The sequence below is a fragment of the Mycetomoellerius zeteki genome, unplaced genomic scaffold (genome assembly GCF_001594055.1).
Source record: "Mycetomoellerius zeteki isolate Tzet28-1 unplaced genomic scaffold, Tzet1.0 scaffold41, whole genome shotgun sequence".
Classification (NCBI taxonomy): domain Eukaryota; kingdom Metazoa; phylum Arthropoda; class Insecta; order Hymenoptera; family Formicidae; genus Mycetomoellerius; species Mycetomoellerius zeteki.
Window position 1 is genome coordinate 228111 of NW_017257403.1, and position 23487 is coordinate 251597.

Below are 23487 nucleotides of genomic sequence, written 5' to 3' on the forward strand. Positions count from 1 at the left end.
TTAGAATTTTATATCCTGCGTGATTGTGATTTGCCATGTCAACAATAGTGAGTGAAACGTTATTGGTATTATTTCGGAGAGAGAGACACAGAGAGAGAGAGAGAGAGAGAGAGAGAGCGCTAGTCAATTTATCTACCATAAATTCAACTATATGTATATAACATAATTATTAAACCTTTGAAGAAAATTAGTATGCTATGATCCATCTATTCAATAACGTCAACAGACATTGAAATTGATAATAAAATCAATTGGACATGTAACATACGTTACACATGGCTCAATTTCCCATAATAGCATTCGATTATACAAGACGATTAAAAGCGATGTTATACGCAATCGAATGAAACATGTTATGCGCGTGACAAAGTGAAATGAAATGACATCATCGATAGACTAACACGTTCACCAATGGAGCGGTAACATCTTAAGTTTTTCTATCCAACTTTGCTGCCTCATCGATAATTTCATTTTCGCGTCTCTCTGGGGGATTTTCCTGGAATTTAACCACCTTTGATGAAAACATCTCCCGAGCTTAACCGCCTTCCACAACGAGCTTAGCTATTTGTGAGGGAAGTACACGTACAAGCCGATTAGAACGCCCCTGACCCCCTGCCGGTTCCCCGCTATCTCGTCCAACCCCCTTGCGCATCTCGCCTCTTGCCAGAGCCAACGTGAATTCCTCGAGAGATTTACTGGGACTCCGGGATCTCCGTGTTTCCTACACTTTCAATTCCGGCGTGCTATGTACCCGCGAGGTGTAAGGGATTCGGCTCGGTGAAATCGTACACGTCTCAAGCATGTTTACCGTTAAGAGCCTGCGATTCGTTCAGCGGAATTTCGTCTTATCGATGAAATCGAACATCATCGCGGAGATGCGGTGTGACATGTCGTTTGAGTGGCTCAGTGTCGATCTTACAACTTTACCCGAAAAGCTCTCGAGTCAGCCATTCTATTATATTATTGTAAAAAAAAATGGCGGATTAGCCGTAACCTGTATCCTAGATGTTGTATCACGTGAATAGAAAAAGATTAATGGATTGCAAAAGTTTGGTTATTCAACTCCCAAAATCACTTAGTTATCTTTGATGGTAAGAGATAGACATTAGGCAGTTTACGAAATTGACTCATTCAATCGACGAGCAAGTGCTGTCGCTAGTTCCACGGCTATCTTAGGAGCCAGACAGCGTAGCATTAGATCTCTTTCAACTTTCGAGTAGTTTAGAGAGCCGCTGGTATCGATTCACGATTACTTTACTCGTTTTCCGTCTCGTGGAGTTCCCGCGGAAACTTTCTCAACCAGTAACAACCCGCTATCTACTTTGCGCGTTTCTCGAATCGTTGCATTCTATCTAATCAAGCGACGGATGCGTTTCTTGCTTTTCGCTTTGTAATTTAATTCAAATGTGCGAATTCAATGAATACTAATTGCACGCCTAATTAAATAAAAGAATTATGTAACACATTTAACTTTTTATTTAATTCTATTTTATAGTATTGCGGATGCTTCGAATGCGCTCTCTCTCTTTCTCTCTCTCTCTCCTATGCCAAAGGATTATTGGTGCCTGAAGAATTCCATAATCGTTATTCCCTGTATGCCTTTAGACCGCCGCGGAATGTCAATTCAGAGTTTTCTCAAAAAGTTCAAACATCTTCGCCTCGTCTGCAATTTCAAACGAAAATGGAATTTCGAATAGAACACGTACAAAGAATATCGTAATATTTCAACGTATGAGAGAATTCCCTAACGCTTCTAGTTTCTTGTTCCGAGACGTCAATGACTATAAGAATGTTATTGGTTCATACAATTAATGTTTAATGTTTAATCGCTCCATTGACACGTGTCTGAAGCATCGGCACGAACATCGTCGTTCTTCCGACTGCAAGGGCGGCATTTATCCACGAATCTAATTGAGTTTCGCTTCCGCTCGCGCATGAGGAGATATCGCGCATTAACGCAGAACGAGCAAAATCAAGCCGCCGCATTAGAAACCTTCCGCCGTACAATAAACGCGCTCCGCATAACTCTCTCGCAGAATAGACTTTACAATGAAGTCCTGTGTCCGTGGCTGTAATATTAACGCCAAGTTCCTCGCGTATACAGATATGCGCGATGTTAATGGCGAAACTGTGATTAACGGAATTGTGACTGCGCGAGATGTCTAGTTTTGCACCCGATATACGGTAGACGACTTACCAACGTCGCACCTATGTCACTTAGAATCATTACCTGGCGTGAATCTATTTTTAATGGGAAGGTATTTTTCAGAATGTATCCGGGGAGATTGGATCCGACTCTCTGGTATATGCATTTTTTATCAATGTAGAAAATGGATGAAAATAGTAACATGAAACTTTTTCCTCTTATTTATAGATGAAAAAATGCACATATGAGCGAAAAGGCCATATTCGGTCAAAACAAATGTGTGTTGATGATTGATGCTATAATATTTTTGAGTAAATCTTACAATTTTCAATTTAAGAAAAAAAAACAATAAAGTAACTAGTAAACTAGCTTTAGAAATGTTTTGGCTGTACATATAATATCAGCTCAGTTAAAAAATCAGTTAAAAAAAACCAATATCAGCTAATATTAAAAATTTTTAAATACAACCTGAAACCAACTGCAAAAAACAAAAAATAAATAATTTGACTTATAATAACTTTATGCAACAAAATATTTTATTTTAAGTAAATAACATTCGAACTTAGAGTTGAGCTAATGGATGCAGCGAGAAGTATCATCGCTTTTCCAACGTTACATTATTTAAATGATTATGCCATTCTTACGTTACATTATTTAAATGATCAAACAACTATAAGGTACCTGAGCCGAATAAGGCCCACCTAATTTATTTTATTTTTTAAATATTCTATTTATGGGGATATATTTCGGTGCACAGTTCGTTAGACTACAATTGTGGTATATATGTCAAGTACATATTTAGTGATTCAAGATTGATTTATTTAAAGCATTTTAAGATCTAGCTTCGACCGTATATGGCTCTTATTTATCGGTTGTATCTCTCACATACGCGGTCTAAAAATGATATTATTGAATAACATTATAATGAATTATAATAAATTATGAAACATTTTATACTGGTAAATTTTGCAGCAGATTGTTATAAAAATGGCTCATACTAGCCTCATACACACATGTTTTTGTTGTGTTAAACAAACATGTTGCTATCGATTACCAATTCTTTAATCCTTTTTTATCTACTTTCTATGATACATCTTTTAAGCATATAGTACAGGCATAAAACGAGTTTTAATGTAATAAATTTGAAAGTGGGCCTTATTTAATACTTGGGCCTTATTCGGCTCAGGTACCTTATTAAGCGTTAAATTACACAGCAAAAATAGCAATAATATAACACTAAGTCAGCCACGCTGAGAAAGAGTTTTCTGATTGAAATAACGACGTAATATCGTGCGAATAATACGCGATGCGATATTAAGCGAAAATTCTTCCACGCGCGCTCGTCTTTATATGAAGTGAGTTACGTGCTCCAGCTCGTCAGACATTATTCAACGAAAAGTCGGCAGCGAGATTCCCGACGTCGTAATTACATCTAGAGTTCATCGAAGTTATGTGAAGTGAAACCGCCCCACGCGGATTAATGTTTCACCAGTTAATTCGGCGTCGGTTTTTCAATCCGCGATATAATAAGATCAACCTTCATTCATCCCGAGATAAGTACCAAAGGGCGAGAAATTCACCGCGAGGTGATGGTACTTTTCGCTTTTTCTTCACCTGAAGAAAAAGAAGCACGTCGAGTGGCCGAAACGGTTTCGAGCTCCCGCTTCGTACTCCCGCCAACCTGATTCCGTGTCCTTACGTCCCGAGAATCGCCAATGAACCTTCAACCTGGCCCATCACAGTCCATTGTGGAACTTCCAAGACTCCATCGAACAACCATCTCCACATCCCTTCCGTCTTACGTTACACTTCTTTCCCTTGCACCTTCGTCGTTCCTTTACCATCCGCATTCCTTACGAAACCCTTTAGAATAATAGAATCGCTGCCGGAAGTACGAATCGTCCCGCTGAACTCACGACCCTGCATTTTTCGATGCAGAATAGTGAAAAAAAAAAAACACAAGAGAACGACTTGCGTATTTCCATTTTTCTTTACAGCAGAGCCGACATTTTTATTGGGAAATTTTTGCATCTCGCAAATTTCACCGAATATCACGGATATATCATGAAACTTAAAATATAAAATGTACAGAATATACATTTTTATAACTTCAAAAACAGTGACAGTTTTGCAAAACAATAGTATCAACATTTTTAATGCACACTGTTTTTTAAATAAAAGTACGAAGTTTTTATGTCATATGCATACATATATTTCTTATTTTCGACATTTTATCTGCGATATTCTGCCTAGATATTTTCTTCTTATTCTGTAGTACGCTCGCCTCGTAAAGTTCGCTAGTTCAAGCATGAAATGTCAAATCCTTTTTACGTGAGATCCGTCAAAACCAGGCGATGTGGCCTTGTATTTTTATAACCTCTGAAAGTGACAGACCAGCAGTATTCTGAGGATCTGCAAGACCTGTACGATGGAAAACTTCAAGTACCTTGTGCTTATCTTCCCTACGAATATCCATATTGAATGCCGAATGTGATCCTTAAATATTTTTTAACTTAAAAATATAAAAAAAATTGAGCGATATGAAATATAAAATTTGTTTTTCTATTAAACGTCATTATAGATCGTATATTTATGGGTATATCCAGAGAAAGAGTTTAAATCTAATATTTGTCCTATTTAAAATAAAAAACAAGAAGGAGACATTTTAAACTCTAAAATATATAGGTATGTATTTAAAGAAACAATTTATTAACACAAGATTTATTGTTTGTGATAATAGAATTGATAATCTCTTTGATCCCAAAAAAAATCTTCGATATGTCTATGCGTATCTTACAAAATTTATTTTTATACAAAATTGTGCATAAGATGCAATGTGATGTCATTATCCTATAGATTTATTAGCATAAAATAATGTAATAAATACAGCGTAGTATATAATGCAAATATTATTTCTTCCAGAGTCTGATGTTTTGATTCTCTTCTGTTTATGTTAATTATTATCATTTTTGTCACAAATTTTAAAAAGGCAATCTATACTTCGAATACTTTAAACATGTGATCAACCGTCAATTATTTCAGTCACATATTCTAAATAAGGTAGCTGAGTGATTCTTATTTCCAGTTCATTTCCCTCACATATCTTGAATATTATTAAGAGATCAGTAATTTCTCTCACGTATTTTCAAATTTCGTTAAGCAGACTTGCTCCTCTCTAATTTCACAGTCACGTGTTCTAAATGGTTTTGCTTCTAAACACAAACTCTGGCGAAATTCTTCACAGAATCTGAGCGTAATACTACGGTAATTACGAGAAAGTTCAAAGAATACGCAAGGAGTGTGTGAGCGGTGCATTCGTGAAAATTACACACGGTCACTATCATATTTTGTGGAGATCTCTCCGTGAATATCCCACCGCGTGGTGCATTCTTGCGTACATGAGCAAGAATTTCCCCTTGTCATAATGAGAATTTTATGACTAATCCGGTCCCATATAACGTGTCCAGTCAAGCGCGTATGTTTTACACGATAGCTAAACCATGGCGATGGAGGATCGCAAGAGTGGGAATTCGTTCCCAGACGCAACGAAAGTCTTCATGAACTTTTCGTATAACTCGGCGATCGCCGAAGTTTCTGGGTATGTCGTCTTTCCGCACGAACGACTGACCGGTCCCGATGGGACGAGCAAATCTTTCGAAAACAAGCCTCTTCACAATTCTTGACATTGTTAATAAAAGTTCATCTCGTACAACATCATTTTGAAAGAAGCTTGTCGCTAATGAGTGATATGAATTAGGGAGAATATCGTTGTTGTAAAATGTAACTATACGCGAAAAAAATGCTTGTTACATTCCATTTTATTTTATTGAGAACGGTCATATATAGCAAGAAGAAAAAATGATATACAAGTTACATGCTAATGAAAGAATATACTTGCGAATGAAATCATTCGCAGGTTTAAAACCGCGTATTTGTATATTTTCATTAAAATATCGTTATCGAATAACTAAACAGATATCTTCAATTTTTTCTCTTCAATTATTTATTTCATAGAACATTTTTAAAGGACTTTATTTTAACACAGTGTGTATTTCAATATTTTTTGTTAAAACATTTTCAACAATACGCTACAGCTACAGTTTTAAAACTATTTAATTATTTTAGAAAAATATCAAACGCGAATTTGTTTTTTGTTTTTTATCATTTAATTTTCATTATTTGTTTTTACTTTTGTGAAAAAATAAAAATTTAAAGTATTTGTTTGGATTCGATTGAATTGCAAATTTAACTGTATCTGTATGAAAATCATGCGTTTCACGGGTTTTCTCCGTGTCCAGATTCATTCTTGGAATGCCAACGTTTCGTGAACCTTACAGTCCACTTTATCAGGGCGAGGAGCAACCTGATACTGAGCTGTTCCTCCAGACTGTTCCCTTTATATTACGCTGCTTGTTGAAATGGTAGGGCGGAAGAAGAACATTGCGGGCGAAGGGGAGGAAAAGAAGTCGGTCGGTCTTCAATAATCGGGAGAATGGTCTTCCATATTTTATTTATGTTGTAGCCATTATCTCTATTTAGATTGTTAGGCTGTTTTTGTATCTCTATGGCTTCTCTATACTTTCTTGGAAAATATGATGTAATGTTGGCTATTGTGGTCGTTTTATCAAACTTTATTTGATGCCCTATTTCGATGTTGTGTTCTGATAATGCTGACTGAAGACCGACCAACTTCTTCTCCTCCCCTCCACCCACAATTTTTTCTTCCTCCCCCTCTACTATTCCAACAAGCAGCGTAACATAAAGGGAACGGCCCGGAGCTCAGTATCGGGCTGCTCCTCGCCCTGATAAAGTAGAGTGTAAGCTTCACGAAACGTTGGCATTCCAAGAATGGATCTGAACACAGAGAAAACCCGCGAAACGCATTTTCATATATGAAACACTCGTGGAAGCCTCAAGAATATTAACTGTATCTGATTAAATTTGAAATTAATATATTTATAAAAAAGCGTCTTATTCTTTATTATTCTTTATTGTTACTACAGCAAAGTAGTATTTGGAAATTTGAGAATAGAATTAAAGCATTAATAAAAATTCATTTAATTCTGTATATTACAGTACATTAATCGATATTTTCTTTTTTGCTTTTTTTCATTATGGAATTTTTATCTAAAAAGAATCTTGAGATTTTTAAGATATAACTTCCTTTAAAATGTCATGTATATAATAGTAGTAAATTTGGAAGAATCAACTATATAACTTTTTGTAAGAAACTTCTTCACAAAAACTTGCTATATTTTCTTCGTTCTTTGTCGAAATATAATTGCAACTCCGCAAGAAAAGTTGTCCCTCTTACTTTCTTGGAATATTATTAAAAGCGTCATCAAGTATCTTTTTTACGAAAAAACGCATTTATATTCTAAAGCGCTATTTCTCAAAGTACTTCTAAATCGAATCTTTCAGCTACCGTCGCTCGCTCGCACCTTCAATATTCATTCGCCAGTCCTCTTGAAATGCGCATGTTTAAGACAGCCGGCGATCCAATTATTTCGATCGTCTGTCACCGCGCGATCCACTCGAGGCGAGGAACGAAAAAGGAGGAGGCAAGTAATCGTTGACAGCTTCCTTTTGCCAACTCAGCGCAATATTTCGTACTGTCGAGGCATATCGACATTTCGAGCACAAATCGTAAGCGGTCGTCATTAGAGTGTATAAAAACCAATATGATAATCTATCTTCCATAGGAATAGACACGAACGTTTTTTCTGCAGCCCTTCAGAGAAATCATTGTCAAGTACCGCCACATTTAGTTCGGCTTGCAATTTTTTTACTCATCTCGCGCCTCGCAGAATCCTTATATAAGTGGTGCAACCAATTACCTCGGTAAGGTCTCTCTCCTATGATTTGTGTGACGTCGATGATACTTAGCTCTTTATTTTTCTTAGTGATTTGGTATCTCTATTTTTACTCTTTTTATTAACGATTTTTGTTATTTGTGTAGGATTATCGATTGAATTTAAAAGAGCGGGGATATTTTTTTTTCAATTTTCAAATGTAACCTACCTTGAAAATGTTTCAAAATGCTTGAAAGTAAAAATACTGGCATGTTAGCATATTAGCATCATGGTATAATGGTAACTGAACAAATAATTTTATAAGTAATCACTAAAATTCGCCACCTAATAGCGAAGAAATTAAAAGGGACCATTATATCTACATAATCTGGCCATAATTACCACCTTCCCTCTACGAATTCGCGATTAGTTGAGTGTCAAACAAATGTTACCAAGTCCTTCTAGAAAATATAACAAATATGAATACTTTAAAGTCTAATCGAACAGAAAATATGAAGTAAATTCCGTTTCCTACACGGAGAGAAAAGATTAGAAGTATTAGTTATAAATATGGTTAATTTAATCATATTATATGCTTAATATAGCCACTACCATACCGTATTAATATTGCAACTATACAATTATGGATAATCCTAACTTTCTTAATACATAGTAGAATATCCATCAGTTTAGATTGAGATTCCTAAATTTTTCTAATTTATATAAATTGTCACAATAGCGTATTTGTATCGTATTACTAGTTGGATATGTACAGTATGATCCTACTGTATATACTATATAGTACAATCCCTCAGAAAGTATGGTTAGAATTGTCATACTATATAATCAATACCTACAAGAGAATATGGTTAGAATAATCATACCATATAATTTTTATTATGTGATCTAATTAACTTTGTTTTAGTGCATAAATTAAATAAATATTCATCGAATTTATGCACTAAAACAAGGTAGATCACATAATAAAAATTAGCTAGGTTAAGGATCTCACATTTCATTCACTGATTACCAGCATATCTTGGCACTGATATCAGTGATTATCCACTGATTCAGATTTAGAGAGTATGAATAGTATAATTCTTAAATAATATGAAAAATACAATGTAAATGTAATATATATTTACATTATGCAGAAAATATCCCACAAAATAACGCCGCAACTTATGCATAATGCGTTGACAAAAAACACGATTACAGGTAAGAGTTATTTGTTTAAATCAAATTGGGCGCGTTCTATTCGAAGTATACTAGTATATATGGCTAAACTGATTCATACTTGTATACTCGAAACACGTAAAGCTGCAGTATATATGTTTACATACTTAATATTTCATTTATGCCTTAAAAAGATACTTTAGCTGGCTTATGAACATATTTTAATTTATAAAATCAGCAATTATTTCGAAGACTTAATATATAATAGCTATACCATCATACTCGTGCAATTTATAATGGTCTGACCATATCTGACTATATCTAGAAATAATCGTATTGGTAGTTGCATATCGACTGATTAATGTATTTATTGAAATCGCTGTTATATGCAAAAAAATACAGTTGTATTATAAATTAATCTTTAACTATATTCGTATGATTATGAATCCCTTATGATTTCTCTCCATGTACATCATCATTCTTTTCAAATACAAAAATATAAGATTATACAGGGTTGGGTAGTGCTAAAGTAAGAAGATAAAATAACTTTTAATTTGATTTTTTTTTAAATTAATCCTCAGACACAATGCGAGAGGATAATGAGTATATAACTTAGTAATTTTATATTGTGTAATCATTACTTGTAAACAAAAATAACCAGATTCTTTAATAAATATACTGTAAGAAAGGAAAAATACGAAAAATTATATAAAATGATCAAACTTTTTCTTTTTCTTTTTTTTTTATTGTTCGTTCGGATCATATTTAATTTTTACCTTTTCAATTACTTTTTTTATTAACTTAACTTTGAATTCAATTAATTTCATTATGGATTAATTTGTATTTTAATTGAGATAAATTTTCAAGGCTGTTAACTTTAACTTAACTTAGAAAAAAAAAATTATCTTACCCAACCCTGAGATTATGGAACACGTTTATTATATAAATTTTATTATATGTAAACATGCAAAACATTACAGAAACATTTCTCAATGCTCATCGTTGAAAGCCAAGATAATACTATGCCGTTAAGTTCAAAACCGCGACGCGGATCGCAATGAGAAATTGCGTCGCATTGCGCTCATTTCCGCACGTCACGTCTCGCTCTCTAGAAACACGGTCTTCCTCGGTATCCCTTAAACACAATGTACGTTAAGTCAGGCAATGCCAATTCCCTAGTTAGTAATCTGTAAATGGTGCAATTCTCTCACATTGTAGAATTGTAAACGACGTATTATCCTTCCACTTTGATGGATGTTCGTACTCTGTTACAACGCCTTCTCAACGTATTCTCTTTACGGCTTCTCACCATGTCAATTTTAATAAAAGGTACCGTTTTTTCTCTTTTTCTCTCTCTTTCGATCTCTATCTTGCATGTTGCCCGCGAAATTACGAAGAGCAGTAAAACGGTCGAAATGCTATTTTAATTAAAACCGCCGTTTCAAACGACTCCCATGAAAGTCCATTCTTGGTGTATACAGTGTGTTCACAATTTAAACTGCAACGAGTCACACCACAAACCGCAAAACATATTCAACTTATTATTTTCAATTCAAACTGTAACACTCAACAACAATTTCATTATCTCTTTAAACCCTTTTACTATCACACCATGCGCAAAGTACTAATTTATTAATAATTATAGTTATTCGTTTTTAATAATCATGCAGAATTAAAAAAAATGACACACTTGAGAATTTTGTAGAATAATTGTTTACGATTAAATTGAAACAAATTGTAATTAAAAGTACGTCGACGAGATATTTTGATAATATCATAACAAATATAAGTTATATAATCGATAAATTATATAATATTTATAAAATTTGTGTTATACTATTACGCAAAAATAATTTTCTTATCGTTGTTTTCTTCATACACGACTTAATACGTGATGACCGCAAAGATACTACATTCGGTGATCACAGTATTGGTGCACCAGCGAAACATGCGCGCTTAACTTCCAGCCAGTTATTCATAGTGTTTCCCAAGATAGTCATCTGATGTTGTCCCCCAGGATACAAAATCTGCTTACATGAGAACATTGGTCTTACTCGAATTGCTCGACACGGCTTCAATTAAACTCGGTTTCTTACTCGCTCCTGGATTAATTACTACTATCACTTGAACGTACAAGAATATATGACAAAGTACGCTTTCCTTTTTTCTCTTCCTTTCTCTTATTTTAAAAAACGGTCTATGATGGTATCGAATTTCTATTTTGTTTAAGTAACACGTTACCATATTTTTTTACAAAATAGAAGTGTAATACGTATCTATATAGTTATACAGAAAATTTTCTACTTCAAATTAAATTAATGATTGATGTTAATTAATTGAATTAACGATGCAAGTAAAACTGATAGATCATGTAATTTTATTGGATGTGTAATTTTATTTTTTACATCATTAGAAGCATTTAAGCGAATAAATATAAATATAAAATTGTGTTATCTAATATATACATTAACATGATATAACTCAATACGATCGGCTTAGACATCAATACTCTCGCTAAACTCGTATCAATCAGCAGATTGTTTGCATGGATGGAGTTTATCGTGAAATTATCCCGACTTCGACACTTCGTGCTCAATGGAAACTGACAGGCCGAAACGTTGCCGCCCGTCTCCAACATGCGTTGGAATCTCAAGAGCCAAAGTTCCAGCGGGTAACTTGCAAGAGAACAGAGCCTGTGTCTCCTCGGAAGACCTGCAAGTCAGATACCTTGATTACTTAGGCGCTGGAGAGTATTGATTTCGTCGGATAGCGCGATTCACGGGTTTCCGTGTCATTAAGCGACCGACCTGATAATTCCTGTGGAGATCGTGAAACAAATGATTCACTCGTGCGTTGACATCGACGATCTTCACAAATTAACTTTTTATATCTTGTGCTATCGGAATACATGTGTAGTTGAGATAAATAACGTATCTGCTTCGGCTTTTAGGATTGATGAAGCTTCGCGAGTTGATGAGGTCACCGAAAATCCGTGGTATCGAAGTCAGTCTCCGGCAGGCAGACCCTACCTCGTACAGGCAGGTCCTTTCCGAAATGAAGAGCAAGGAATTTCGAAATATCATCGTGGATACAAAACCCGAGCACATGCATCATTTTCTACGAATGGTAAATCACTCTACACACATATTACATTAATGCATACTTTCTAAAAAATATATGAATGTGGATTTAACATTTTGCGATGTTTATAGAATTTTTTATCGTATTGATGTTGATATAAACACCAACATGAATTTAATTTAATATCATGAGTATGAATTTAATATGATTTAAAACTAATGGCATTAAATTCGCATCGTGTTAATGTTTATATGTAACACAGTGAGAATTATATTTAACATCCATGATATTAAATCCACACCTAAATTTTTTGTGTGCATTATATATACGTATATAAATTATTTTTCAAATATTTTGCTATTATCATTAATTTGAAAGAAAATCCGCTAATTAATTATAAAAATATGCGAATATTAAAATATTATGGGAAAGGATGTTTAGATAAATTTTTGTTGAGAAAGAATTGGTTCTAAATTGTTCCAGAAATTCATCCGTGAAAAAAAATATTTGAGAAAGGAAAAAATAATTAAAATAATGATTTTAAGATATCGATTTGTATTTTACATATAATATTTCCTACAAAACAACAGTTTCACACGCGACTGACCATATAGTTTCGCATATATTGCAGATCCTGCAGCTGCAGATGAATGATTACAAGTACCACTACCTCTTCACGACTTTCGTAAGTACCCTAGGGATATTGAAACGCACATTCAAGATCCACTTGGTCCGCAACTCGATTCGCTCGCTCGCTTTTCCGCAGGATATCGAAACCTTCGATCTCGAGGACTTCAAGTACAATTTTGTCAATATCACTGCCTTTCGTTTGGTTGACGCGGACGACGTCGGTGTACGTAGTATCCTGAGGGACATGGAACGCTATCAGCCATCGGGAAACACGATCCTCAACAAATCGAGAATCATTCAGGTAAGCACACATGAATCTTCTGTTTATAGAAACTCGTGCAGTACACGTGTTGAGAAAGATAATACGATGCTTGCGAGTCTCGATTTTATAATTAAAGATGTAAGCTTGTAGGATGTAAAATTTGTGACGCGAGGGGATTTGTGCAACATCGATTTTATACATAAAAAAAACGAACTTTGCTGAAATATGTAAAAATTTAGTTAGATACTGAAAATATTTTTGTTGAACTGTCAAAATAATTATGTTATTATAAAACGTTCAACCTGTTTGTTATTACTGTTATTAGGTACTGTTTGTTAGAATTCAATATAAACGGAAGGAATGATTTTGTTGAAATATCTAAAAAATTAATCAGATACTGATTTAAAAATAATTTTGTTTGAATCATCAAAATAATTATGTGAAATTCCTAAACTGGTTGCTAAAATGTTAAAATTTTTGGTTGTCATCAACGTTTAAGCATTCTACATAAATTTTTTATGATCTAATAAAATTATTTTTAGATCTGTATCCAACAAAATCGTTCTTTCCATGTAGTTTAATACTTCTTCGATATATTTGCAAATACGGCAATTTCGCATTTCGTAATATAGTCTTTCATTAATAAAAGGAAAAAATTCGACACCGAAAAATTGGTATTTACGGCAAAATCGTATCTATTTTACGATTATTTTCCGTATCATATTCGTAAAACACATAACAAGTATATATGGATATACTATATTTTCATATCACAATAATATTTTATCGGCTATAATTTTGCACGATATGGTTACATTGCGCCTTCGAAAGATTGGCAAGATATCAGTGAAAGATGTAAAATAATTTATCGTTACGTGGCATATACGATAGTGCACCTACAGCTTCGATGCCTGTGCGTCAACATCACTGAATGCTTTATGGAGCAATAAAATCGGCTAAAAGCTATTCGAAACAACATTGCCACGTCGAGTAATACCACATATATATGTGAGTAACAACAGCCACATTGTTACTAAAGTAACAAGCATTGCTGTTTTCGAAGCAACGATAAAGTTGTCGAAAAATATTAAACGAAAAATCTTTCTCTTCCATTATACGTAACGAGCTTGTGCTAGCATGAATGTTAAAATAAATCATCAGTCACACACACACACACACACACACACACACAAAAGAAATAGCAATCAATCAAAAATGAAAGAAATAATGAAACACACGAACTGCAGAATTATTTTTATTTTATTATTAGCTGTGATTTGAAATATATATAATGTTCATGAAGAAAGCATGCACACGTATTTTATTCTATCGTAAAATCTACATAAAATACTCAGATATTGCGATATCGGGAAATGGAAATTTTGTTTGACTTCATACTTTTGTGCACATATTTCTCTAGACAATTCGACAGTTATATTAAATTATAGTATTTTTCGTAATATATATCGAAAAAGAAATTATATTTGCATTTAAATTATATAACGTTCTATCCAAATTGCACAGTTATAAATTCCACCAACGGCATATACGTTTAGATAACATATGTATATGCACATCGTCTGGTCAAACAATCTTCTCCATTAACAAGTTATATTCCATTAACTCTCAATTTATAAAACATTATTCGCCGTAATCAGAAACGTATCAGTGTACTGTATGAAACAATGAGGTTTCTATCCATTTTCTGGATAATTATTCATTATTGTGACAAAGAGGAAATTATTATATATATATATTTATAATTTTTATCACTTATAATATCAATGAATCTACATGAGAAATAGGAAACTTGAGAGAGGAAACTCGCTAGTCTTTCGCCTGATGATGTGTAACAGAATTATCACACATCCGCTATGCATGTAAAAATTCGCAGCCGCGGCTGCAGCGTGTTCACGACGCGTGAAGCTTAACGCTTTTTTCCAATTTAGATGCAGATCAGAATGTCGTCGCGACGACGACAACGACGACGACTTCGTGAAACTCCACCGTTACCGCGCCGCTACGACGACCGCCCGTAATCGCGTTTCGTATCACGCACATGCGTGCAGGCGTGAATGCGCTGAATAGCGTGCCGATGAAGCACCGTGCGTACTCGCGAAGTCGCACAGCGCATGTATTTAAATCGAGCTTTCGCGATTCATCGAGCATCTTTTAATTTTTCCGTATTAATTTTTTTATTAATTTCGTTGTATTTATTTAACCGGAAACAGTCACCTGGGATATTTTCACAGCGGCGAGAAATTGTGAATTATTGTAGAATGGATATTATTTTATTTCTTTTCACACACATATTTCTTTCTTTTTTAATAACTATTCTTTACAAATCTTAAAATATGCAATTCCATCGAAAAGCGGCAATAAAAGTGTTATATTAATAAAAAATCTTTATTTTTTAGAAATACTCATAATGAGCTATTAAATGAAACGTGTTCATTTAATATTTAATTAATTTGTGTGGTTTCTATTTACCTTTTTTTAAATTATGATTAAATCCATATCTATAATGTTCTCAGTAGTACATTGGAAAACAATCGATAATATATAATATATATCAATAATATTTTTGATTGGGATATACAAACAGCTCTCATGATCGTTTACGTAAAAAAAAAGCAGACGACTACTGCCAGGTTAAGTCTTTAGATTTTATAAAATTACGTCGTATTGACACAGGCTGCTATTTTTAATCCTTAAATTGTTACTTTTGCTCGTTTAGGAGATTCTTGTATCTTTAATTTTTCCAATCTTTGAGTTATTGATTTCTTGGATTTTCACGTCTCGGGAGTTTAAGAGCTCTTGAATCTTATATGTTCTCTCTTCTCTCTTGAGATTTTTTGATACTTATTTTTGGTACTTCAATACGTAATAGACGGAAACAAATACTTCATATAATTAAACTATTCATTTAATTATAATATAACTAAGTCATATTAAAATATCGTCCGTAAAAATAATATTTTATTTCCCTTATAAAATTCTGTTAAAAATATCAATCATATAGTATTTTTTCTCATTGAATTAATATTTTATATTTACGCGAAATGAATCACGTGCGTTTAACACACAGATCTTCTATTTATTGAGTTTATACTTTTCTGTGATTCCTTTAATGCAAATCATCCATTCTTGCATTGAACCTGCATAAATAAATCGATTTTCCAGACGCGTGATCTCGCAATGAATTTTCACAAATATGTAGACGATTCACATCACTGAACTGAAACGTATTCGCCTCTTTCCACAAACAGCGATTTTTCTTCGATTCTCAAGCAAAATATGTGATATTCACAACAGTGACGGGGACGATACACGAAAATCACTTACGCAAAACATCTCTTCAAAATTGTTGCTAATAATTCAAATAAGATGATACTATTTCTGGAATTTCTGTGCTGTGCCTTGAACGGTTTTTTACAGTTATTATTATTTTTCACACCTCGAATTTCGTTCTCCCAGTGGGGCTGCCATTTCAGGAACACCGAAGGATTATTTGCATGTACAACAAAACTGAGAGGACGCTCTGACGGGTCGGAGAGAAAAGTGCGATCTTTTGTCCGAACGACCATCATACGAAAGGATAAAGTTAACATTTCCTCGGAAACTGTATATTTGCTCTTTTCGAAAAATATGCCAAGATATATCACTATTTCACTATCACTATAATGGAAATGATGGAAACTGATCTTTTATTCAACGAATATTTGACATCGCTTTTAAAATTATATTGATATTGCGTTCTTAGCTCTGTTAATTTCTGTTTTAGAAGTTATAGTTCTATTAATTTATAAAAAAGATGCAAAAATAATTTATTCTAAGTGACAACTCGTAATAAAAATTATTCGTGATTTATTTACAAAAACAAATAAGAATTTCGAGTAAATCCGAATAAATCCGAGTAAATCCCTCTCTGTTCCATTTTTGAGATAATCGAAACGCCCTTCCGTTCGCCGTATTTACAGCGAGGAGAGCGAATTGTAAATAGACAATCTGAGATTCCAGATGCGATACTAAGATTAAAAAACTTACCACATTTACAATTCATGAGGGAATGCTCGGGTTTAGGTTCATGAGGAAAAGAGTTCTCTAATTACTTCCGCTACAACCGTTAACTTTTCGAGGCGGCATGGCACAATACAGAAGCGCGCGTAATATTCGAATGTAATATACACTTTAAAAGCGGATTGCAAGACTTACTTACTTAAAAGCACTCAAGAAAAGCATCTTGATCCCGATAAATTACTTCTATATTTCACTCTTGCTACCGTTGCATGGCAGAAAACTTAAAGTTTTCCGCCGGAAATAGTGCTATCGGCTATCCAATTCTGGGACGTTCAGTATTCAGGATTATGACCCTATAATGGAATTTTTTGCGTTTATTGTTTGTCGGAATTTTGGACGCTAAAGCAGCAGGATTACGAACAATTCCGGGACGATCTAATTGCTTACAAAAATGTTATCAGGCGTGGTTGTATCGGTGGATATCAACAAAACAACTTGAATTAACGTCTGCACCCACACTACACGTCTATGCTATTACCCAAGAGCATTGCCAGAGATAAGAGAAAGTAAGATTTAAGATCTGCTCGTGAAAATTCAAGCGAAAAACAGAGTTAAAGTCTAAGAATATTGCTTGAAAAATATATTAAAATACTTTATATATATATATATCGCAATTTAAAATATTACTATTATATATAATTATAAATATAATTATAAAATCGCAGTAGATTTGAACAGTGTATTTGTTTAATTCTTTAAACTGTTTTTATGTGCTTTTTTTGTATAGCATACTCTATTTTTTCAATGCTTTTTCAATGCTTTTTCCATTATTTATAATTTTTTAACAATAAGCTTACATACATTTGCTTGATACAGTTATGTTCCTTAATGTTTTGATCGAAAAAAAATTTTCAACATAGTTTCTTTATTTCAAAAGTGATACAACTCCAAAATTAAGTTTTTTAGAAAATGGAAAAACTATTTTTAATTTAACAGAAAATTCTTGATTAATTAAATAATGTCTACAAAAAGAATATACTCTTATAAAAATATATCAAATGTCGTTTTTGTCATTTTTGTTTTACAATCTTTGAAAAAAAAACCATCCTTCTTGAGTTGTGACGATTTTGATATTCTGCAAAATTAACGAATTCAGAATAAAATTCTCAAAAGTGACATAACTTAAAATTAAATTGAAAATTTAATTTTATTTCTGTATTGTCATTTTAACATTGATAATGATCCAACAGGGATCGAAACGTTTGTCTTCATATCTTTATTTTGTCATTTATTGTTTATAACCGGCATTAAAGTTTTTTTTATTATAATGATATGTTTTTACTAATAATTTAAATCATAATGATTAACCTTTGGCTCATAGCCCTATTTCCTTTTTTATTTTTTGAGTTTATATTTACTTTTGTCAGCTAAAATAACTAAATTCAAAATACAACCATTTCTTCTTCAAACTTCGATCATTAAAACTATTTTAATTCTATGTTCTCTGTAGAAGACTTCTTTTTATTTACAAAAATGGCACAACTCTGAACATATCATTCTTATAAAAGTTATTACGTGATTTCTTCAAAAATCTTAAGGACGACATAAGTGCTATTTGACGGACGGACTGAAGTTAAGTTAGTTTACTTTTAATGATTGATAGAATAATCTTTATTTAATTAATTCATAGTAATAACTCGAAAATCACATTTCTTTAATTGTGTCACTTTTGAAGTAAGGAAGTGATAGATATGTACATTTTAATGAAATAAACAATTGGATTGAATTAGGTATATCATAATGTATGTAGTTAGACGTTTAAAGATTAAATTTTATTATTTTATTAATATACTAAACATATACACACCTAATCAGTCGTATGCAGGCATGATACGTGAAGATATTAAAAGAAGCACAGAAGCTCTAGAGTCCGCGACTGTTATTATTATTTTATCTTGTTAGCGAAATGGGCGCAGGTGTTCATGTTTTTCTAAGACTTCCTTTCGCTTTTAAAAATGATCTTTGCGCAATAACAATTTCGTGTAACAATTTCGTGTTTTTCAAGATCTGTTCAACTTAATCTTCAATCTCATTTGCAAAAAATTCAATTTAATATTACATATCTTAATAATTCTTTTTACATGATCGTAACTTCATTATTTTTTCAATACTGACACAATTTGTAAGCAAACTATAGAAACATATTTTTTCATTATAATTAACATTTATGGTATGTTAAATTTTAACACGTATTTTTTTCATTCATCTTGGAATTTACATTTTAAAACATATAATTTTTATATTATTTATTCATTTACTCACAAATTATGTCATTTTGACATTAAGAAATATTGAATATCAATTTAACACAAAATTTTTAAATAACATAATCGCATTATGAATTAATGATTATATCGAATATATTAAAAATTCAACACAAAATTTTAATGGACTTTTTCAATACAAATATATAATGTTTTTTACTGTGTAATTTTATCTCTGTACGATCAAGAATTAAAAATACTTTGAAATGTGCATTTCGAACATGAAACACGACTCATCGTTGCACTGCAAGTTTAAGAGCTTATCGACAACTTTCACGAGCTGCCTCCAGATAATACCTTCTGTTCGCTTTCAAGTGAATTGTCAAACGCCTCCCTATTGTCGAAGACAACCTGTTCGCGTCGTCGTCGCGTTGTGCCCATACCTCCCGACGCAATCCGTGGTGAAATTACCTACAGGGGCTTTTGTTTCGACACGACTCCGAGCGTACATCGTTGCATCCCCCGTCACTCCTCTCAACCAAGTTCCGTTGCCACCGACATCAACCCCCACGCCCGTCAGCCATCTCCTTCCTTTTCCACGCCGCTAAACGGCCGAGTTAACTCCGACAAAGCCGCACAAAAAGCTCGGTCACAATCAACGCTCGGAAGCAGAAGTGTAAAAAAAGAAAAAGGAAATAGAGAGAGAGAGAGAGAGAGAGAGCACAGTTTAGGCGTTGGAGGTTGAAAGAAAGAAGTAGGCGGTTCCAGTAAGCGAGAACAGTCGTCGAGATAAGCGGATGGCATACCTGGTTAACTTTACCTTTAGACCGTGACTCAAGCTTCGGCGGAGAAAATATAGACGTGGGTGGTTACAAGAAGCGCGATGTAAGTAAGGTACGTAAACCGAGAGGGAGAGCGAGAGATCGACTCTCACCTGACGGAGACGAGTGAGACAAGAACGCTTGGATAAGAAGAAGCTTGTTACATCAACGTGGAAACCGCAGATGCATACTGATCGTGCGTCGACTACCAGCAACGCGCTTCCTCTCCCCCTTCTCGTTCGTTTTCCTTCCTTTCTTACCTCGTTCTCTCGACGAGAGAGGCAATAACTTCACGGAGGCGAGATGGACTTTTTCTGACTCGTCCACGGTTGAAAGCGCGAAGCAAGCGGATGCATGTGAGCCGCTGATGTTGCGGCGTAATGAGAAAGATCTACATCAAACCATGATGAAGAAACAGACGCTCGGTGGATATAGACACGCCTAATTGCGCGATTCGGAAAGTTTTAACGACTTTCGTCGATAAAAAAAAAAGGATATGTACTTCATCGATGTTAGGAACGCGATTTTGCAAATTTAAAGTTTGTAAAAGTTTTTTGTCCGGAACTTTTATATGAAAAAATAAAATTTTCGAACATTAATAATTTACGTATTTTCTCAATAATTAATATATACTGAATAAACTAATTATTTTTTTAATAACGAGTTACGAAAGAAATTTTTTAATTTGTATGTTTTTAATTTATTTAACGATAAATTAGATAAATATAATATTTTCTACATATAAAATTCCTACTTAAAATATAAAATTTAATTAATTTTTTAATTAAGAATTGTCATGTTCAAAATACAAGCGATTCACACAGAGTAGAATTAGTTATACGATAAGTGAAAATATCCTTGCTTGGTCAGACAGGTGGAAAAAGCTGTACATTTATATATTACGAACGTATATAAAATGAGTAGCCATTAATTACTTAATAATTTTCACTTAATGCGGGGATTAATGAGAAAGGGAAGGAAAGACCCGGACATCAAAATTTCTGTCTCTCATATTTCTCTTAACTCTTCTCCAATCCGCTTGGCCAATGAATCACTGAATCCTCTGCTCTGGTGGATAACCTTTGCTCTTAGTGCTATAAATCAGGCTATCTCGCACTCGAAAGGTTTTATTATTTTATTTGGCAACCGGGTTGTAGTCATACTAGGAAGGTAAGTTCTCCCGTGGCGACTGCAGCGGTCAGAAATATGGCTAGGACGACAGTGGTCTGGCTGGAACTTTTTTGAGAAAAATCTGCAGCGGCGAGCGGCAAGAACTAACATATGTTTTACTAATCGTGAATTTCTGTCGTAAAATATTATTCACTTATTAAAATGTTTTAAGATTTTTTTAAATATTTGCAATATGTTAAATAAGATAGTTAATTAAATAAAATAAAAAATAATTCTCTAAGCCTTTAGATACTTTGTGAAGTAAAATAATTACATTTGTTAAAATATGCGAAGAAATTGCCCAGATAATAATAAAGTTAGTTTTTTAAAAATCCTTTTTGTGCTGCAATTTCATGTATGGAAGCCTACTATTACGGATAAATGGAGTTGCGGTCCATAGTCATAAATTATATCCGTTGCGCACTAAACTGTCAATATCAGGCGGATTACAAACAACCAATTTACAGCGATTGCTGCAAACAGCTTGGCGTATTACGAGTCATTACGAAATGTGCCATGCGGTCAACGCGAATTTTCTTCACATAAAATACAGATGTTTATTATGGCGCATTACCCAACTAATTCTCCGCGCACAATTGATTGTAATTTACAGTTCGATAATCCTCAATGGATTAATCGAAGTTTAATACGCCATAAAATTTTCTGTCACGACATGTACTTATTACTGCAATAAAGTTTTCATTAATAGCTACAAATAAAAGAATTGAATATATAACTGGAAAAAATAAAATACGGTTAATGTAAATAAATATCTTATATTTCATAATTCGAGAAAACGTTTACAAAATTTGAAAAAGATATAAAATATCGAACATCAACATAAGATACTTCTATGTGATAAATTATTTATTGGAATTATGATCAAGATAAGTTAAAGATTAATCCTGAGAATACAGTGGACAATCTTAGATTTAAACAAATCGGATCCTGGCCTGAGTCAGTGGCACGCAGGATAAGGACCATAACCATTTCTCTTTCCGTTATCCGGCTGCACAAGAGCGGCGCTTGCCACCACGTGGAAGATTGGTTAAGCTAGCGACTTCATAAAGAAATTTCTATTTGCCAAACAGGCCGGCAGAATAGAAGAAATTCACGTCGTAGAATCCCGCGACATAAAGCAAGATTTGTTTCAGAATCCGCGCTCCGAGCGGTATTTATTTCAATTATGTCAGGCTAAAAGGAAAGCATTTATCTTCATAACGAGAATTTTTCGGAACGGGATTCCGTATAAATGGACTTAGGTACTTAAAAGATCTCCTCGAAGGCGAAATTTACGATGAGTGAAAATACGTGTAATGCGATAAATGTCTATTCTCGAATTTCGGGCTTACGAATGTCGTTAGATACTCGTTATCAGATAAACAAGTAAACTGATGACACATTGAAGACGTAACATTATTTCATGATTAGATTCATGATCTTATATACATAGATTGGGATTATTTATGTTTATGATTTTATCTAGAGTGTGTTCAGCTTCCCACTCGAGTACCACTCAGGTATCATTTATTCTTGTTCACGGAATATTAAATATAACATGATACTTGGGAAACATTCACATAACATGACACCTAGGAAACATTCGGATGAGAATCTGATTACGCCCCAGAGTAAGTCTCCGAAATTATTATTAATTTCAGCGGTGTTCACAGTGGCAAAAAATATTTAACTTTCGCCAAGTTAACTTGTCATCTGCAGGCTATTCAGATTCCTCACCTGCAACATTTCTGACCCAACTGAGAAAGATGAAGATCTCGCTTGCTAGACAGCAAGTAGTTTGACACGGCATTTCCATTTCGCTTTAAATGCTAATGAACAGGCCGATTCTGAGACCGGAGTCGTGATGCGAACCCGTCGTTCAACGCAAGGTTAAACGTGCGTTTCAAGAAAGAGACGGACCGGACAAATGACAGACCTTTTCGAACTAATTCTATTACGTGATTATCCGGATAAGAGTTGAATCGTGGATTAGGAGACATCAAAGTTTCGGCTTTCTTGCCGAACGCGTAACGGCAGCTTACGAGAGCCAATGAATGTCCAATGGCTAACCACCGATTCATCTGACCCGGACAAGACTTAAGTCTGGCGTAGCCGGACGTTTGGT

General features: G+C 33.8%; 1 protein-coding gene across 5 annotated transcripts in view; it reads left to right on the forward strand.

The window, feature by feature from the left end:
• The window catches only part of LOC108726330 (glutamate receptor ionotropic, kainate 2), a 147010-nt gene that overhangs the window by 62271 nt on the left and 61252 nt on the right, over window positions 1-23487 (forward strand). For all 5 annotated transcript variants that reach the window (XM_018453828.1, XM_018453830.1, XM_018453829.1 and 2 more), the window contains exons 5-7: window positions 12065-12240; window positions 12827-12880; window positions 12962-13126. In XM_018453828.1, coding sequence (XP_018309330.1) covers window positions 12065-12240; window positions 12827-12880; window positions 12962-13126 — 395 coding nt within the window. The remainder of the gene's footprint in view (window positions 1-12064; window positions 12241-12826; window positions 12881-12961; window positions 13127-23487) is intronic.